Source organism: Ictidomys tridecemlineatus, chromosome 8 (assembly GCF_052094955.1).
Source record: "Ictidomys tridecemlineatus isolate mIctTri1 chromosome 8, mIctTri1.hap1, whole genome shotgun sequence".
NCBI classification, from domain to species: Eukaryota; Metazoa; Chordata; class Mammalia; order Rodentia; family Sciuridae; genus Ictidomys; species Ictidomys tridecemlineatus.
In genome coordinates, this window is record NC_135484.1 from 107,281,914 (window position 1) to 107,301,226 (window position 19,313).

At 47.8% G+C, this 19,313-nt stretch overlaps 2 protein-coding genes across 7 annotated transcripts; one reads left to right on the plus strand and one right to left on the minus strand.

The window, feature by feature from the left end:
- The first annotated feature begins 751 nt into the window (after positions 1-751).
- Positions 752-4,215, plus strand: Slc35b2 (solute carrier family 35 member B2). Of its 6 annotated transcripts, none has more exons than XM_013355744.4 (4): positions 752-909; positions 1,422-1,618; positions 1,807-1,961; positions 2,736-4,215. In XM_013355744.4, exons 1-4 carry the CDS (start codon positions 899-901, stop codon positions 3,672-3,674), a joined length of 1,302 nt encoding a protein of 433 aa, XP_013211198.1. In that variant the 5' UTR covers positions 752-898; the 3' UTR covers positions 3,675-4,215. The 6 variants fall into 6 exon arrangements, with proteins under 6 accessions (XP_013211198.1, XP_040138665.1, XP_005318677.1 ...); XM_005318620.5 differs by having other exon boundaries at positions 756-909; positions 1,425-1,618; XM_040282731.2 differs by lacking the exon at positions 1,807-1,961.
- Positions 4,216-4,350: 135 nt separating this feature from the next.
- Hsp90ab1 (heat shock protein 90 alpha family class B member 1) lies at positions 4,351-10,935 on the minus strand. The gene is made up of 12 exons (XM_005318621.5): positions 10,775-10,935; positions 9,288-9,434; positions 8,742-8,948; positions 8,482-8,641; positions 7,986-8,119; positions 7,551-7,859; positions 6,942-7,107; positions 6,550-6,740; positions 6,186-6,333; positions 5,795-6,063; positions 4,856-5,189; positions 4,351-4,733 (listed from the first exon to the last, which is right to left on the minus strand). Exons 2-12 carry the CDS (start codon positions 9,432-9,434, stop codon positions 4,624-4,626), a joined length of 2,175 nt encoding a protein of 724 aa, XP_005318678.2. The 5' UTR covers positions 10,775-10,935; the 3' UTR covers positions 4,351-4,623.
- Positions 10,936-19,313: the final 8,378 nt, after the last annotated feature.

Below are 19,313 nucleotides of genomic sequence, written 5' to 3' on the forward strand. Positions count from 1 at the left end.
AAGTGCAGTGGGTGCTGTGAAGGGAAACACGAGGAGGAAAGAGGACAGTAAAGTGGGTGAGAGACCTTTCTTTGGATGTTCCAGGGACGCCTCTGAGGAGAGTCATCTCATTGGGACATAGGATGAGTAAGTGATGGGGTAGAGCATTTGGGTGGGGGAAAGCCTTTGGAGAATTAGAGGAACTGAGAACAGACCAGCGAGGCTCTACAGGGCCTGGGTAAGTGGGCGAGGAAGATGGGTCAGTTAGGTCATGCGGAGCCTCAGTGGTCACGGGGACGAGGGGGACAGAATTACTGGCCCAACCAAAGAAGGAAGGAGACATCTTCATCCTGTCAGAACATGGGAGAACTAGTGGGGTGTGTTGCTTCTGAGCCCAGCGATTTAGGAGGCTGAGAGAGGCGGATCCAAGTTCAAGAGCAGCCTGGCCAATTTAGTAAGACCCTGAGTTAAATCCCTAGTACCAAAAAAAAAAAAAAAAAAAGTTGAAGAATGACATAAAGGGGTAGTATTTGGGACACAGAGACTCGACGTCCCAGTCCACAAGAGGGCAGTGGTCACCCTTATTCCCAGGATAATGAGGACTGAGAGCGACGACACCCGGGGGAGGCGTCGCTCCTGGGCTGGGGCTCTGGGCTCCTCCGCCCAAAAGCAGCCCAACCTCTTGGAACCCAGCTTCGTCTGCCTCCAGGCCGCGCGGGGGCGCTGTAGCCCATCGCGGCCGGGGCGCTGCGTGGTAGCGGCAGGGGGCGGCGGGGGGCGGCCTCCGGGAGGGAGGCGCCAAGAGCGCGGCACTTCCGCTAGCCGCCCGCTCGCTGGCTGCTAGCGGAGGCGGCGGAGGGTGCGCGCGGCCCGGGGACTCGCATTCCCCGGTCCCCCTCCGCCCCACGCGGCCCGGGTCATGGACACCAGGTGGGAGGACTAGGGCAGCGGTAGCGCACATGATCGAGCCCCTGGGCCACGTGATCGCCGCTTTTCGGCACTGGGGGCCGGGTGGGGTCCCAGCCGCCAGGCAGCCGGCCCGCGTGGCGCTGCACGGAGCCGTGCTGACGGGGGCGCGGCGTGAGCTTGTGCTCCTTGAGGGACTTGGGGGAGTGAGGAGAGAAGGAGCTGGGGACCTTGGCGGTCCGGAAACGTGGGAGGCGGGATGGGGGGAGGGGGAGCTGTCTCTGGCCAGAGCAGCCTGGGCGCGCTGGAGGGAACAGAGGGGACCTGTGTGACCAGAGAGGCGGGTCCGCCCCCGGGGAGGGAGGAGGCCCTGCCTGCCCGCCCCGCGCCTAACCCCCCAAGACAGAGAGAGGCTCTTTGTCCCGCTGGGCTTTAGCGGAGGGGGCGGGGAGAAGACGAGGCACTTATGTGCGGTCCCCTTCTTTGGGCCAGGGGGCTGGAGGACTGCATTCTAATTCTTATGTCCGCGCTCCCAGCAGGTGGTGGGCAGTGGTGGTACTGGCTGCGCTCCCTTCCCTGGGTGCTGGTGGGGAGACTCCTGAAGCCCCTCCGGAGTCATGGACCCAGCTGTGGTTCTTTCGCTTTTTGGTGAATGCTGCTGGCTATGCCACCTTTATGGTACCTGGCTACTTCCTGGTGCATTACTTCAGGAGGAAAAACTACCTGGAAACAGGTGTGTGGAGAGAGGGTGGGGAAGAGGGCTAGGTGTGAATTGCAGGTGTTGGTTCAAACCAGAATGTGACTTGGAAAGGGAAGGAGGGGGGAGGCCAATAGGCTGGACAGCAGGGCAGGTTGGCTGCTCTGGGGAAGTTGAGTTGCTGTGGAGGAGGTTTGGGACTTGACTATATGTGTCTTCTTCAGGCAGGGGTCTCTGCTACCCCCTGGTGAAAGCTTGTGTGTTTGGCAATGAGCCTAAGGCCTCTGATGAGGTTCCCCTGGCTCCACGGACAGAGACAGTGGAGACCACCCCCACTTGGCAGGCCCTGAAGCTGCTCTTCTGTACCTTGGGGCTCCAGGTAGGTAGGCAGGCAAGCTCTGCTTCTTGTCCTGGATTGAGCTCAGTGGGCAGGGACTTGTGAACTCAGTTTTCATTCTGTCCATCTCAAAGGTTTGCGGGTCTGTGTGTTATGTGTCCCTTTCTCTCAGACACACAGAGCACTATCTTCAAAATGTTTGGAGGAAGCAGTGACTTTCCTTTCTTCATCCTCTCTGCTTCTCCAGCATTGATACTGCAAGTAACAATGCACTATTGTTTTATGATGTCTAGAGCAGAAGAGGGCTCATCTCTTTTCCAAGATTTTGGTGACATCTATTGTGCTGTTATCATACTTCCCTCTCTCCTGATGTGCTTCATACACTGTAAACCCACTGATAAAAAAGATTGGGGAAGCCATTCAGTACTACATGAGAAAGGGGTCCTAAGGCACTGTGTGGAATTTTAGAGTGGGTACTAGTCCCCTTTTTTGGAGCATGTTGAACTATATAGGAGTCAAACTCTGTCTTTTTGCCTCCCTGAGTTTGAAAGTAGGTAAGAGAACACTTTGGATGGAGCTAACTAGTATTCTCATACTGTGGGAGCAAACAGGGTCCAGGGAGTTCTAAAGCATGTGTTAATGTTTTTCACCACAGTGAATTTTCTACAAGGTAAATCCAGACTTGGGAGAGGAAATTTCTACTGCAGAAGAACACACATACTGTCCTTTGTCATTGAGAATTATCCTGAGGAAAAGGGAAGTTAAGATCTACTTTTTCCTTCTCTTATTGTCTCCTGTCTACCCTCCCCAACCCAGGTGTTCTACCTTACTTGGGGTGTGCTGCAGGAAAGAGTGATGACCCGAAGCTATGGGGCTACAGCCACATCACCAGGTGAGCGCTTCACGGACTCACAGTTCCTGGTGCTAATGAATCGTGTGTTGGCACTGATTGTGGCTGGCCTCTACTGCCTCCTCTGCAAGCAACCTCGACATGGGGCACCCATGTACCGGTACTCCTTTGCCAGCCTGTCAAATGTGCTAAGTAGCTGGTGCCAGTATGAAGCTCTCAAGTTCATCAGTTTCCCCACCCAGGTGCTGGCCAAGGCTTCTAAAGTGATCCCTGTCATGCTGATGGGAAAGCTGGTGTCTCGACGCAGCTATGAACACTGGGAATACCTAACAGCTGGACTTATCTCCATCGGGGTCAGCATGTTTTTGCTGTCCAGTGGACCAGAGCCCCGTAGCTCCCCAGCCACCACACTCTCAGGCCTCATCTTATTGGCAGGCTACATCGCTTTTGACAGCTTCACCTCAAACTGGCAGGATGCCCTGTTTGCCTATAAGATGTCATCAGTGCAGATGATGTTTGGGGTCAATTTCTTCTCCTGCCTCTTCACAGTAATCTCGTTGCTACAGCAGGGGGCCCTCCTGGAGGGGACCCGCTTCATGGGGCGACACAGTGAGTTTGCCGCCCATGCCTTGCTACTGTCTGTCTGTTCCGCATGTGGCCAGCTCTTCATCTTCTACACCATTGGGCAGTTTGGGGCTGCTGTTTTCACCATCATCATGACCCTCCGTCAGGCCATTGCCATCCTTCTTTCTTGCCTCCTCTATGGCCACACTGTCACTGTGGTGGGTGGGCTAGGGGTAGCTGTGGTCTTTGCTGCCCTTCTGCTCAGAGTTTATGCCCGAGGCCGGCTAAAACAACGGGGAAAGAAGGCTGTACCTATGGAGTCTCCAGTACAGAAGGTCTGAAAAGATAAGGACCTGAGAGGTGAAATGTAATAGGACCCTCAACATACTTTCAGAGGTGCTGGCTCAAGGGCAAAATATGGGTTTTCTCATTATCATAAACCAGCTCTGCAGCTGGGGATGGGGAGCCCAGAAGGTATCTTCCCTTTTGCCTTAAGCCACCATCCTCCAGTAGGCAAGTTGAGCCTCAGGGTAGAAGGAGGTCTTGGGGTATGGAGGTGTAAAGGGAAAGCTCCATCAAGCTTTTAGTAGTTTTGACCCACTTGGTGGCTCTGCTACCAGCAACTTATCTGCTTGCCCCCTACCTTCTATATACTCTCATTTCTTACTGTTGAGAGAAGCACAAGTATTGTAGGGTCCAAATGCTGCTTCCCCAGGAGGGCAAGTAAAGATGGTAGTGCCAAGGGAGGTGAATGAAGAGCCCTGCTCAACATAACTATGCCCTTGGGGTCCTAGGCTCTGCTCCATGAGCCAATTATAGGTTTTGGTACTTCGGGAAATGTCACTTTTTGCTCTTATAATTTTATTAAATTGCTGCAATGGACTTGGTTCTGTGTTTTGGTTGCCTTAAGTGACTGAAATGAGAATGTACATATATTTCAAACTAGCATATAACCCAGGTAAACAGCCAGTTTTTATGAAGCAGCAATATCATCCACTTTACAAGGGAGAGCAGAACTGTATAAAACTGCATCTTCTTTATTTTGCATACTTTAATTGTGGAACAAAATAAAACAAAAACACAATACAACATCCAACCCTGCAGCCAAACTAGGTAGGGGATGGAGGGCTTGAGGCCCTTATTTCCTGCCTTAATTAAGATGCCAAGGACAGGAGAAAAAAACACTATTACACCAATCAGCAGAGGAAGCCAGGTGGGAGAGGGCCACTCAAGGCTACTGTGGGAGCCATGGGGAAACTATACAGAGGGCAGATTTCTCAGTAGCAACTCCTAATCTACTTCTTCCATGCGAGATGCATCCTCATCACCCTCGAGAGGGGGTATCTCATCAGGAACAGCACTGCTGGGTTCCTCTGCTGTCACTTCATCTTCATCAATGCCTAAATGTAAAAAAAAAAAAAAAAGGCCCAGTGAGATGTGAACTGAAGAGCATTAAACAAAATCTGTTCAAAAGGTCAGTTCCAGAACTTGCCCCCACATCAAATCAGTCCACGGTGCCTACCTAGGCCTAGCTTTATCATGCGGTAGATGCGATTGGAGTGGGTCTGGGGATCCTCAAGTGAGAAGCCAGAAGAGAGCAGCGCAGTTTCAAATAGCAGCACCACCAGGTCCTTGACAGCCTTGTCATTTTTATCTGCCTCTGCCTTTTGCCGCAATGTCTCCACAATGGGGTGATCAGGGTTGATCTCCAGGTGCTTTTTGGCCATCATGTAGCCCATTGTGGAGTTGTCTCGAAGTGCCTGGGCCTTCATAATCCGCTCCATATTGGCTGTCCAGCCATAGGTGCTGGTAACAATGCAGCAGGGTGAAGACACGAGCCTATTGGAGATTGTCACCTGTAGACAGTTAAAAAAATTTTTAGTGGAGCATGGTGCAAACCCGTAGTCCTGACTCTTCCAAGAGACTTAAGGCAGGAGAATCACTCCAACTGAGGAGTTTGAAGACTGCCTGAGAAGCACAAGGAGACCCTCTCTTAATAAACAAACAAAAAAACCCCTTAGGTTTAGATTGGATCATCTGAAAGGTAAAAATTATGGTCCATATTCTTTTAAGTTTCTATGTTCCCAAACACAGGAATTAATACCTAATCTCCATCAAATTTTGTATAATGGACTAAGAGAAATAAGACCTTGCTGAGCCAGGCAGGTGGCACATGCCTATAATTCCAGCCACTTGAGAGGCTGAGGCAGAATAATGAGAGTTCAAAGCCAGCTTCAGCAAAACAAAGCACTAAGCAACTCAGTGAGATCCCGTCTCTAAATAAAATACAACACAGAAGTGGGGATGTGGCTCAGTGGTGCAGGACCCTCAGTATGGTACTCACAAAAATGGGGGGGGGGCTTAAACAGAGTAAACCTCCTAATCAGCAACATTAAATTCTGAAAACAGCAGCCCCCAAAGAGAGATTACAAAAATGTATCATAGTCCCCAAACTTCTCACCTTCTCAACCTTTTTATCCAAGATTTCTTTCATAAGCTTGCAAAGGTTCTCAAATTTCGCCTTGCTCTCCTCCATTTTCTTTTTTTCCTCCTCATCCTCAGGTAGCTCCAGGCCTTCCTTGGTCACAGAGACCAGGCTCTTCCCATCAAACTCCTTGAGTTGCTGTACACAGTACTCATCAATAGGCTCAGTCATATATACTACCTCAAAGCCACGCTTCCGCACACGCTCCACAAAAGCAGAGTTGGCCACCTGCTCTTTGCTTTCACCTGTAAGGTTATTTAATGTGACTTAGTGACCAAAAGGATTTACACTGCCAGTTTCCAGTTAGCCCTGATGTCCATCCAACCCCAATTAGGAGGCTTTGATCAGACTTAAGGTTTTAACTCACCAGTAATGTAATAGATGGACTTCTGTGTCTCCTTCATGCGAGAGACATACTCTGACAGAGAAGTCATCTCATCTCCAGACTGAGAGGTGTGATAGCGCAGCAGCTCAGAAAGGCGTCGCCGATTAGTAGAATCTTCATGGATTCCAAGCTTAAGGGTAGGAGGAAACAAAATAATCCACCTTAACAGATAATATCCTTCCTCTCCAATAAATGAGGAAATACACTCTCATTAGTAAGAAAGTGGTCAAGACCAACCTCAGCCAACATAGTGACATCCTATCACAAAAATAAAAAGGGCTGAGCTTAGTGGTAAAGGGCCCCCCAAAAAATAAATGTCAAAGGGAATAAGCATTTGCCTCTATACCTTAAGATTTTTAGAGAATGCCTCATAGAATTTTTTGTAGTTCTCCTTGTCTTCTGCCAACTCAGAGAAGAGCTCAAGGCACTTCTTCACGATGTTTTTGCGAATAACTTTCAAGATTTTGCTCTGCTGGAGCATTTCTCGGGAGATATTCAGGGGCAGATCCTCAGAGTCAACAACACCACGAATAAAATCTGCAATCAAATGGCAGAAAATTCAATACAAACAACTAGACCCAAACTGGTCACCCAGATTCAAGCAGAAGGCTCTTTTGCTCCCTGAACCTTCACTTACTATTACCCTCCTCAGACTATAATCCCAGGAGAACACTGCAGATCTCAAACTGCAGATCTCAAAAGACTTTACCCCCTATAACAGACACAGGAGACACTCACTGAGATACTCTGGTATCAGCTCATCACAACTGTCCATGATGAACACACGACGGACATAGAGTTTGATGTTGTTCTTCTTCTTCTTGTTCTCAAAGAGGTCAAAGGGAGCCCGCCGAGGGATGAACAGCAATGCCCTGAATTCCAACTGACCTTCTACAGAGAAGTGCTAGGAGAAAAACCCAACATTTCAGGACAAGAGTGCTTTTCAGTCACACCAAAGCATCTACAACTGGAATGCTACATACCTGAAGAGCCTCCATAAGGAGAAAAAAAAAAAGACCCTGAACCCTAAAGCCAATAAATCTTACATTGTCCTAGCTATATATAATCTTGTTGAATTAAGAGAACAGTTCTCCAGTCAGAACCCGGTTATGTGTAAGGCTGCCATTGACATTATCCAGATTTCTATTAAAAGACAAAAGCGAAGTCATTCGGGAGAACAGAATCTCTCTACTGTGGCAGGGTCACTAGTAAGTGAACTCATGTGGCTCCATGACTCTCAGTCTCAGCTACCAACCAGTTGGGCAAGTTCACTGTGGACTCTACTATCTACCAATACACACTTCTACCTGTTTCTCTCCAGCTGAGCCCACATATAAGGTTTCTCACCTTGACTGCCAGGTGGTCTTCCCAATCATTGGTTAGGCTCTTGTAGAATTCTCCATATTCTTCCTGAGTGATGTCATCAGGGTTTCTGGTCCAAATGGGCTTGGTCTTGTTCAGTTCTTCTTGATCAATATATTTCTCCTTAATCTTCTTTGTTTTCTTCTTCTTATCCTTACTAGTGTCATCCTCCTCATCTGAGCCCACATCTTCAATCTTGGGTTTCTCCTCATCATCTTTATCTTCCTCTTCTTTCTCACCTTTCTCTTCCTCTGCCTCATCATCACTGATTTCCTTCTCTCGTTCCTTCTCCAACTAAAGTACCAAACATAGTGGTTAAGTGTGAAAAACACAACACCAGGAAAACAAAGCCAGGGACCACAAAACTCCACAACCACAGACACTCAGTGCAGATGGGCTGCCAGCCTGGTTGGTACTCACATAAAGGGTGATTGGATAGCCTATGAACTGTGAGTGCTTCTTCACCACTTCTTTGACACGCCTCTCCTCCAAGTACTCTGTCTGGTCTTCTTTGAGGTGGAGAATGACTTTAGTACCCCGGCCAATGGGCTCACCTAGAAGAATCAATCAATCACAATAAAGTATAAAGCTGTGAGGCTAAAAGCATCAATGATTTTAAAAGAAACTCTCCATGCCGGGAGCAGTAGTGCACACCAAAAATCGAGGAGGATTATGAATTCAAAGCTACCCTCAGCAAAAGCGAGGCACTAAGAAACTCGGTGAGACCCTATCTCTAAACACAAAATAGGCTAGGGATGTGACTCAGTGGTTGAGTGCCCAAGTTTAATCCCAAGTACCCAAAAAAAAGAAAAAAAAAAAAAGAAAAAGAAACTGCTCCACAAATACCATACTCAAGATTTCTATCTTTTCTTCCAGAATTCTAACCCAGCTATTTCCATATGGAAAGCCAACTCACCATGATCAGCCCGCACAGTGAAAGATCCCCCAGCAGAAGACTCCCAAGCATACTGTTCATCATCATTATGCTTTGTGATCACAACCACTTTCTCTGCCACTAGATAAGCAGAATAAAATCCAACACCAAATTGCCCAATCATGGATATGTCTGCACCAGCCTGCCAAAGAATATTTTTAAAAATCAAATATGAGATTTGAAACAGCAAGACAAAAAAAAATCCTAAATTTTAATATGTGCATAGATGGAGTGCTACATACCTGAAGAGCCTCCATAAATGCTTTAGTTCCAGACTTGGCAATGGTTCCCAAGTTGTTTATGAGATCAGCCTTGGTCATGCCAATGCCTGTGTCCACCAAAGTCAGAGTCCTTTCCTGAGGGTTGGGGATTATGTCAATTTTCAGCTCTTTACCACTGTCCAACTTGGAAGGGTCTGTCAGGCTCTCATATCGAATCTTGTCCAAGGCCTGTAAACATGAAATGACACATTTTTTTTATAGTCCATCTCTTCACCCCCCTACCCCACCCCACCCGCGCAAATCTTGGTTTTCTACTTCCATATAGCCTCAATTCTGCTATCCCTTAGATCTTCAGACCAACAGTTACATTATCCACTTCTTGGTGTCTTCCAAGTGTGATAGCCACCCAGAATACGTCAAATCTTTTTGGAACAGCTGCTGATTTATCTCAAACAGTTGCAGCTCCCACCACTTCAATCTATCCCTTCTCCCTCTTCTGAAGTGCTCTAAAGAGTGTGTGTGGGGGAGTCACACAACACTACTGTGGGGACTTGTTCAAACTCTTACATCAGAAGCATTAGAGATCAATTCCCGAAGGAAAATTTCCTTGTTGGAATAAAAGGTATTGATGATGAGAGACATGAGTTGGGCAATTTCTGCCTGAAAGGCAAACGTCTCCACCTCCTCCTCTCCATGGTGCACTTCCTCAGGCATCTAAAATAAAGATGATCAACAGTTACAAAGGAACACACATGCAATGGCTCCATACTTAAGAATCCTCAAGGTTCATGGGTTCAATTAAAACCTTAAGAGGTTGGAGTTCAAACTGCCTTGCGCAGAGTACTGTCTATTCCCAAGAAACTGAAAACACCATTTCTTTCAAGATGTTAGGCTACACACTAAATGAAAAGCCAACTCAGGAAAAACCTAAATCCTTCAACCAAATGCGAAAGTCAGACATTTTTTGTAAGATTATCTCAGGGCCCAGCCTCGGCACCATCGGGTACCTTGTGAGAAATTCAGATTACTGGGGGGCATCACAGGTATCTTGAGAACGTCAAGTAACCCCCATGTACATTTTGATGTGAAAACAGTCTTTTTTTTTTAATTAGGAGAGGACAAATCGAGCAAAAGGAGCCCCGATTTTTAACAGCTGCCCCTTAGTATCTCCAAGGTCCACCAAATGTGCTGTTCCACTCTGCAGGGAAGGATAACCTGAGATCGATGGGGTAGCCGCCCAAAGGGCAATTAAAGCAGGACAAAGAATCTAAGAGGAAAAGCTCCACCGTCATTGCTAACAGGGCATATAACTAAGATGGTGGCCAAAGCCGTCGCCCGACCCTCGTCACTGCCGGACGTGCGTCGGCCGAGGCCATGCGAGGAGGGGGCGCCGCCGTGCACCCTCCCATCGCCCCAGCATCCGGGCAACGGGGCGGGGCGCCAGGCTCCAGAAGCTTCCAGAACAATCTCAGCTCTCGGGGAGGAGCGGGGGAGGGACCCATGAATCTTCCAGCGCCTCCCCCGCCCCTCCTCCTTCACCGGGACTGCAAGAGAATCTCGAAAAATCGCGGTGGTCCCCAGCAGACTGAGGACTCAAGACCTTCCTCCCTCGTGGCACACCCTCACACAATCTGTAATAATTGGAAAACGCTTCCAGCGAGACAGGTGACAAAGCCAACCAGGCTGGGCTGTGCTGAGTCACCCAGCGCACGCGAGGCCCCACCACGCTCCGGCCCCCGACAGCCGCGTCCGGAAGTGGGCAGCAAACATGGCAGCGTCCCGTACCGGCGCGGCCACCACGTGCGGCCGCCGACCCCCCCCCCCCCGGCCGCGCTCCGCCACCCCTCTCGCCCAAGACTGGTCGCCGCCTGGAGAGCGCCCCGCCGCCCAAGCACAATAGACGAAACTCAAGAACCTGAACGTACCACCCCGAAAACTAGCTTTCCCACAGGCCGCCCCAGCACGGCGGCGACTGGCCTTCAAAAGGTCAGAGGGTCAAACACCGCAGACGAGCCCCCGCAGGAGAAAAGCCGGACAGAAGACTGCGGCCTTACCTTGAGAGAGAAAGGACTGCGAGTGTTAAGAAAAGGGTGGGCCCGAAGAGTGTGCGACTCGCTCGCAAGACCTAGGCAGCGTGGGGGTGACTCAAGAGAGCTACCGTGTGCCCCCAGTCGCTCTATATAAGGCGAAGCACGGTCCGGGCGCCCTCCCCTGGATCCCTCCGCCTTAAAGGAGGGCGCCTGTCCGCTGGCACCTGCCGCCGCCCGCCCACCTGACGTCATGGCCAGAAATCAAGGACGGGGCGGGGAGGAGCCCGAGCAGCCCGCCTCCGGCTCTGCTTCCAGATGGAGTATCGGTCCGTTCACCCGTTTGCTTCCTTTCTCAGCCCCGTGTCTGCAGATCGGGAACATGACCCCACCAGGATGAGGAATCGGGAGTGTTCTTAGGGCCTAAACAGCGGGTCTACGGTCGAGGATCCCATCAACTCCGTAAAACCCTCTGAACTGGTATTTATACACTCAAGAGGCCGGGCCTCTGTGGACATGGAAAGGAAAAGAGACAGCTAATCATCCCCACTGCCCTTCCTAAAGCTGATCTTCCTAGAGTCTCTCCTACACATCTCACGTCCAGATCACGGACGATGTGGCATTCAGGGTCCAACTTTAAGCACCCCCGAGACCCCCCCACTCTCGCGGGAGCAGCAGAAAGGCCGGCAGCTAAGGGCGGGGCGTAGTTCCGATTCAGGGAGGGCGCGGGGTCCGGGCCAGAGGGGGACTCTTTGCCTGCATGCGGCGGAAGGAGCGGCAGCAGCGGTCATGCGGCACTTCCAGCAGTTTCCAAGCCTGTCTCAGCGGGCCCACCCCCGCCGCCCCCACCGCCGCGAGGCTCCGCCTCTCCCGCTGCGGTGTCTGAGGTGCTAGTTTAGCGGCGTGTTTGTCCCTGTCGCATTTACTGTGGCTGTCGCCTGCTGGATCCTCTCTCCACGCGGGGCGTTGAGGGAGTATTACCTCGGGGATGGGATAGGCGTAAAGATCCCCCGGATCGGTCACACAGCGCATAGGCAGCTGGGGTGGCTCTGCGGGCAGCTCTCAGTGACCGCTTCGCTACCGGAAGGACCTTCCTAGCCTCTGCGTTCACGAAAGTACACAAAGCTTAGGGACATATGCACCCCCTACACGGGCACGTCAAGCTGTTTCTCCAGCAGCTTTGGGGTTTCTCTCTCTTCCCTCTTGCAGCTGCTTGGATCTGTGAGGATGGGGGTCTCCAGGGACATCAACGAAGCTGCAGGAGTCCTAGGAGATAGTTTGAAGATGGTGGCCGGAGGGCGGGCCTGCACCAAGTTCTCTTCAGCCCCCTGGAGCCCGAGCCCTTTAGGCTTTGAGCCTGCCTGTGCCAGCGCTCCAACTGGCAAGCTGTCCTTGCCTTTCCAAGGTGTCATCTGGAAGCCTGACGTATTTAGGAGAGAATAGCCCCCTTCTCCGAGGACTGTTAGATGTCCAAGTGTTTTATTCTTAACCCACTCTGTCTACACCTGGAATACTTGAAAAGGTTACCCCCACCACCTTCCTCACCCATCTTGGCACATGGTACACCTTCCCTAATACACCTTAGTTATTGTTGAATTCTGATGAACAAATGAGGATCCTTGATTTCTTCTTCCTTACTCCATTTAATCAACCCCACCATCTCCACTCCCATTTTACCTTCTTGGTCTGTAAGAAGCCCATGGTTGGACGAAGTCAATGAATGTGGAAAGGGGCACTGGATGTTTCTGCCAGGAGAGCCCCACGGTGCTCTATTCCTGATCAGAATCTCAAGCCAAGAGCTGGGGAGGTAGCTCAATGGTAGAGCGTTTGCCTAGCATGCGTGAAGCCCTTGGCCCATAGGTTTGATTCCAAGAACCATAAAAAATAAATAAAAATCTCAAGTCAGGGGCTGGGGATGTGGCTCAAGCGGTAGCGCACTCGCCTGGCATGTGTGCGGCCGGGTTCGATCCTCAGCACCACATACAAAAGATGTTGTGTCCACCGAAAACTAAAAAATAAATATTAAAAATTCTAAAAAAAAAAAAAAAATCTCAAGTCAGCCAGGGCACGTTGGCACATGATGTAATTCCAGCAATTTCCGAGCTCAGATGGAGAAGCACAAGGAGGAAGCCAACCTTTGCAACTTAGTGAGACCCTGTCTCAAAATACAAAATAAAAAAAAAGAGCTGGGGCTAATCAGGGTGGTGGTACAAGCTTGTAATCCCAACAGTTTGCGAGGAGAGGCAAGAGATTTACAAATTCGAGGCCAGCTTCACCAATTTAGTGAAATCCTGTCTCAAAATAAAAAGGACTGGGCTTGTGACTCAGGAGTAGTAAAAAGCACCCGGGGTTAAATCCCCAGTACCAAAAAAGAAAGGTGGGGGAGGGGAGTGGCTAGGGAGGCTGTAGCTCAATGGTAAAGTGGCCCCTCCCACCTCGTCCTTTTTAAAGCTCAGTACCAAAAAAAAAAAAAAAAAAAAATCCCAAACCAAAGCTAGTAGTACATGTAGTCCCAGCATTTCAGGAGGCTGAGCCTCTGCAAATCTTGAAGTGTGAGACCAGCCTGGGCAACACAGTAGGACACAATTAAAAAAACAAAAAAGAGCAAACCTCAAGTCAGGAGAAGCCTCCCTCAACATGCCCTCTCCCTCTGAGCAAAATGGTCCTAGCTAATAAAAAATCATTGCCTGGGCTGGTGGTTTAGCTCTGTGGTAGAGTGCTTGAACCAGGCCCTGAGTTTCATGATTTGCCAAGAGCAGTCAGGACATCTCACTGACCTGTGAGCAGGTGAAAGTGAGTTTGCACATTTATGACTAGGAAAATAAAGGCGTCAGTGACTGACCACCTGGTCACTCAGCTCAGAGCCCTTCCCACTCCAGAAGTGGAATGGGAAATATGGTCTCCCCTCCCAGGACCTAGGTCCAGAGCAGATCAGGAACTATTCCTGTAAATGGGCTTCTCCTGAGTTGAACACATAGCATTGTCAGGACTAGAGACTCCTCAGAGATTTCCTGAGGACTTTTTTTTTTTAATATTTATTTTTTAGTTATAGTTGGACACAATGTCTTTATTTATTTATTTTTATGTAGTGCTGGGGAACGAGCCCAGGGCCTAACCCATGCTAGGCAAGTGCTTTACCACTGAGCCACAACCCTAGCCCCTGAGGACTTTCTAAATTGGGAAAATTTCAAATCATACCAGTACAGAAATTCCATTTTTTTCTTTTTTCTTTTCCCTCCCCCCTCCATTTTTTTCTTTGAGGAAGCCTTCCAGGAGACCTCTGCCTGTGCTCACAAGCTTTATCCCTCTTGACTCATTGACCCTAAGCCCCCACCCTGAGTTCTGCCTGGGGATATAAAGCTACATACACCGGGCAGGGAGCCCTCAGCCCTTCAGGGCTGTGGCCAGCTGAGTGTGAACCCTGGAGGTATAGGAGAAACAGCAGAGACCCCAGTCAACCTGGTAAAGAAGGCAGGCTTATGGCCACGGCTAGCCAGGCCAAGGTACAGATCTGCTCCCGGGAGAAGGAAAAGCATGGAAAGGCACAAACACCAACAAAGGTACCATAGCTCAGGAATCTTTGAGTGAGTAAGAGCTGCTGAGAGTGGCCCCAAAGGTGAGGATCAGGTCTCCCTGCTGAGAAACTATAACCTTAAGGGTGAGGGAGACCACTAAGAGCGTCTTTAAAGACAGGTTTCAAACACCTTAGTTCTGTTGAACCCTTATTCCCAACAGCACTTACAACCATAGAGTTTCTCAAGATATCCCTTATTCCTGATCAGGTCCAACCTGCAGTTGGAGGGTGGTCCCTGAAGCAGGAATTGACAAACCAACTCCTGCAGCTAGGGGTACTGTTGCTTGTTTTTCTATGTGGGCAAAGAATGGTTCTAATTTTTTTGTACTGGAGATTGAACTCAGGGGCATTCAATCAGGAGCCACATCCCCAGCCCTATTTTGTATTTTATTTAGAGACATGGTCTCAATGAATTACTTAGTGCCTCACTGTTGCTGAGGCTGGCTTTGAACTCGAGATCCTCTGTCTCAGTCTCCTGAGCCAATGGCATTACAGGCATGCACCACCACACTCAGCTGGTTTCTATATTTTCTTTTTAAAAATTACATTTATAATTCTACCTTTTGTTTTGCAGTGCTAGGGCTAGGAATAAACCCAGGGCCTTGGGCATGCTAGGCAACCACTGAGCCTCAGCCCCAGCCCAGATTTTTACATTTTTCAATGGTTGGGGGGGAAAAATCAAAAATATTATTTTGACAAGTGAAAATTATATATGAAGTCTGAATTTCAGTGTCGATAAAGCACAGCTACACTCCTCCTTTGCCTATATTTTGTCTTTGACTGCTTTTGTTTTCATAATAGAGCTGGCAAACCATTTACTCTTACCATTTTCCCCCCATGGTGCTGGGGATCAAACCCAGGGCCTTGTGCATGCAAAACAAGCTGAGCTACATCCCCAGCCCGTACTCTTACCTTTTCCAGAAAAGGTTTGCAGACCCCCAAGGCAGCTAAAGCTAAATGAAGTCTTGAAGAAGCACAGTCAGCCTGGGCAGGAGAATTCTGGGAGGCCACTGAGCTGAGTGAGATAAGGCTCAAGGCATGAAGAAAACCACTGGGGGCATTCGGGATCCCATGACAGAGGCATGAGATATGGATCTTGAACCCCCAGAACAAGTAACTTCCCAAGTTCATTGCCTGTCAGATGTGTCCTGTCACATTCTAGGCCTCCAGATTTGTTTGTTTTTTCTTCTTTCTTTGAGGTGTTGGGGATAGACCCAGGGATTCTCCCATGCCTAGCAAGAGCTGGACCACCAGGCTGCTCCTCCATCCCCTCCCCAGTTCCTAGATCTCTGAATTCCTCAGGAAATATCCTGAATTGACACCTTTCCAAGCCAATGAGATTGACAGATAGGTTCAAGACAACTGGGTAGGTGTGTACAACCAGCATGGTCACCTGTTTTCACATTCCTCAAGGACATCCCTCACTTTCACTTTATTGCTAGTACTTTTTTTTTTTGGTACCAGGGATTGAACTCAGGGGCACTCAACCACTGAGCCACATCCTGAGCCCTATTTTGTATTTTATTTAGAGACAGGGCCTCACTGAGTTGCTTAGTGCCTTGCTGTAACTGAGGCTGGCTTTGACTGCCTCTGAGCCGCTGGGATTATAGGCATGTGTCATTGCACCCAGCCTGGTTTGGCTCTGATGCCATGGCAAATGGAAATTTTTGTTCATTTTCTGTTTCTCATAGAACTCAAAAAAATCGATTTTTTTTTTGTTTATTGCTCCAGTAACTTGATAACCTTATTAAATTTTAATTTATCAATTTCTTGGGTGTGTTTTTAGATGGAAACATGTAGGAACACAGTTTGATTTCTCCTTCCCTTTCTAATTCTTGTCTGCCTTTTTTTGGGGGGGGGAGGGGCTACTGGGGATTTAACCCAGGGGCACTTTACCACTGAGCTACATCCCCCACCTTTTTCATTTTATATTTTCAGCCAAGGTCTCACTAAGTTATTTAGGGCCTCACTAAATAGCTGAGGCTGGCCTCAAACTTGCAATCCTTCTGTCTCAGCCTCCTGAGCTTCTGAGATTACATACAGGCACTACCACACTTGGCTGATTCTGATATCTCTTATTTCTTGTTTTATTGCATCATCTAGGACCCACTGAATAATGATGTGGAAGCTGTGCTTCTGGGCATCCCTGATAAGAAAAGCAGTGCTTCTAACATTTCACCATTGAATATAACACTTGGTCTTTCTTTTCCCAACTTTCTGTGAATTTTAATCTGAGAAAATATTGCATTTTCTGTGTCTACTGAATGTTTTCAGTAGACATTTTAATCCCCTTAAATCATTAATTTCTTAATAAACTTTCTAATATTAGACTGGCATGACCTGTTTCTTTGAAGTTTTGTAGAACTCATCCTCCCACCCTGAAAAACTACCTAGGTCTCTTATTTTCCATATGGAAGCATTTTAATTAAGGATTCAATTTTTTAAAATGACTTATTTGAGTCAATTGTTTAATATTTTTTAAAAGAGAGAAAGAATTTTTTAATATTTATTTTTTAGTTTTTGGTGGACACAGTATCTTTATTTTATTTTTATGTGGTGCTGAGGATCGATCCCAGTGCCCTTCGCATGCCAGGCGAGTGTGCTACCGCTTAAGCCACATCCCCAGCCCTATATAATAATTTTTCTAATAGTAGGGGATAGGAAAGGTAGCAGAATACAACAGTCACTAATATACCATTATGTAAAAATGTGAGTATGTAACAGAAGTGAGTCTGTATTATGTATTTGGGGAGTTCAAAACCCAATTGAGTCGAATGTATGAAAGATGATATGTCTTGAGCTCTGTAATGTTTTGAACAATCAATTAAAAAAAAATAATAATTTTTCTAGATATTACTTTTTTTTTTTTTTTTCAAGACAGGATCTCACCACTCTTGTCCAAGCTGGTCTTGAATTCATTCTCAGGCTTAGCTTCCTGAATAGCTGGGACTGTGAGTGTGCGTTATCATACACCTGGTTTGGATGTTTCTTTTTGTGTGTGTGGAGGTAGGTACCAGGATTGAACTCATGTGCACTTGACCACATCCCCAGCCAACTTTTGTATTTTATTTAGAGACAGGTCTCACTGAGTTGCTTAGCACCTCACTTTTTACTGAACTGGCTTTGAACTCGTGCTCTTCCTGCCTCAGCCTCCTGAGCCACCGGGATTATAGGTGTGTACTACCGTGCCTGGCCTGGTTTGGATGTTTCTTTTTTTTACATATATAATTTTTTTTTAAAGAGAGAGAGAGAATTTTTTTTAATATTTATTTTTTAGTTCTCGGTGGACACAACATCTTTGTTGGTATGTGGTGCTGAGGATCGAACCCGGACCGCTCGCACACCAGGCGAGCGCGCTACCGCTTGAGCCACATCCCCAGCCCCTGGATGTTTATTGAAAGTTTTTTGTTTTTGTTTTCTTGGTGCTGGGTATCAAACACAGGGCCTAATGCCTGCTAGGCAAACCTTCTGCCACTGAACCGTACCACAGTTCTCTGCTCCTACTTATTTTGGGTCAGTTTCATTGTTCTCTATTTTCCAACTTTAATACTTAGTGCATTTAAATTTAGCCTTTCCTCCTTTCTAACATAAGGATTTAAGGGTACATATTTCTCAAGAATTATATTAGCCACACCCCACAAAATTCAATATATTGCATAGTATTTATTATGATTCAGTTTTAAAGATTTTCTGGTATCTTCTTTGATCAATGTAGAAGTGTTTTAAATTTTCAATTTTTTACATTATCCTTTATGTAGTAGACAATGTTTATGAATGTTATACTGGCTTTTTTGTTTTGAGACTTGATTTGTTACCTTGAATATGGTTAGTACTTATAAATCCTTGAGAAAAAAATAGATACTATCTTGTTGTTGGGTTCAATGTATTAAATCAAATGCACTGTGTTGTTCAAAATAACCAACACAAAAAAATGTCTGAAGTTTGCACAGAACAAATCTTGGAGGAGCAGCTGAAGACAGCGAGAGGAGGCAGAGGTGGGAAGAGGAGAGGAAGAGGGATAGAATGTGGGGCTAGGGCGGGGAGTACACCTCTGGATTGGAGAAGTGAGGATGCCTGTTTTAGACAGGTTGTGGGATACCAAAGAGAGAGGTCTGCAGGCAGAGGGACACATGGAGAGACCTGGGCTGGACTGGTAGGGCTAGACACCATCAAGCTGATGGCTAATGTCAAGGACAAGAACAAAATCACTTAGGGCAATGCGGAGCCATTCTTGAATTACAAACCAGGCATCTTTGGTAATCTGCTCTATTAATACACATGTGACTGTGTCTCACCTTTTCAAGGGCCCAAGGGTTGTGACTAAGTCTTGCCTGCCTGCCTGCCATTGCCAGCCAGCCCAAGGTTTGTCTTGGGCTTTGTTCAGTGTTCCAGGCCCTCATTTGAGTAAGAAGGTAAAACATTACCCCAATCTGTTTGTCTCAGATTGCCTCAGGGGAAGGCACAAAGGCAGGTGGCCCTGAAAACAATCCTGACCTACTTAATGTTCTACCTGTCACCTGTCCTGTCTCAGGCAGCCGGCACACCTTTTCAATATGCAGGTCTCAACTAACTGTATTTCTCAACTATTCACTGGACCCATGCCTGACTGGTTCACTTCCACCCAGATAAGGGACAAGTAGGGCTGTGACAGTGCTGCTGGGTGATGAGGAAATCTGGGTGTGGGGGTGAGGTTAGGCATCAGTGACTTTGTTGGTATCATCTGGAAGGTTGCCATGAAAGTTCAGTATCCCGGAGGCTTGGGACTCCTGGGAATGTGAACGGACTCGACTCTCTGGGATGTTTCAGAGATGGGAGGTAGCAGACCACACCTGCAGTATGGTGCCATGGGATGGATCCCTTGTGTTTTTTTGTCTCCTTTGCTGCTTGGTAATTCATTGGGGGATGGGGAGTGCAAGGAGACAGACTGATTTAGTTTACAGGTTTTTTTTTTTTTTTCATCCTTCAACCTTTCAAACTTGGTTTTCCAGAGTG

What these genes read in the sequence shown, in the direction of transcription:
- Slc35b2 (XM_013355744.4), top strand. An exon ending in GAAAAACTACCTGGAAACAG is followed by an intron (nt 1,619 to 1,806) that starts GTGTGTGGAGAG and finishes TGTCTTCTTCAG; the next exon opens with GCAGGGGTCTCTGCTACCCC. An exon ending in TCTGTACCTTGGGGCTCCAG is followed by an intron (nt 1,962 to 2,735) that starts GTAGGTAGGCAG and finishes TCCCCAACCCAG; the next exon opens with GTGTTCTACCTTACTTGGGG.
- Hsp90ab1 (XM_005318621.5), bottom strand. Translation starts at nt 9,434, where the DNA reads ATGCCTGAGGAAGTGCACCATGGAGAGGAGGAGGTGGAGACGTTTGCC. An exon ending in GTCCATCTATTACATTACTG is followed by an intron (nt 6,064 to 6,185) that starts GTGAGTTAAAAC and finishes ATAACCTTACAG; the next exon opens with GTGAAAGCAAAGAGCAGGTG. An exon ending in TGGATAAAAAGGTTGAGAAG is followed by an intron (nt 5,190 to 5,794) that starts GTGAGAAGTTTG and finishes AACTGTCTACAG; the next exon opens with GTGACAATCTCCAATAGGCT.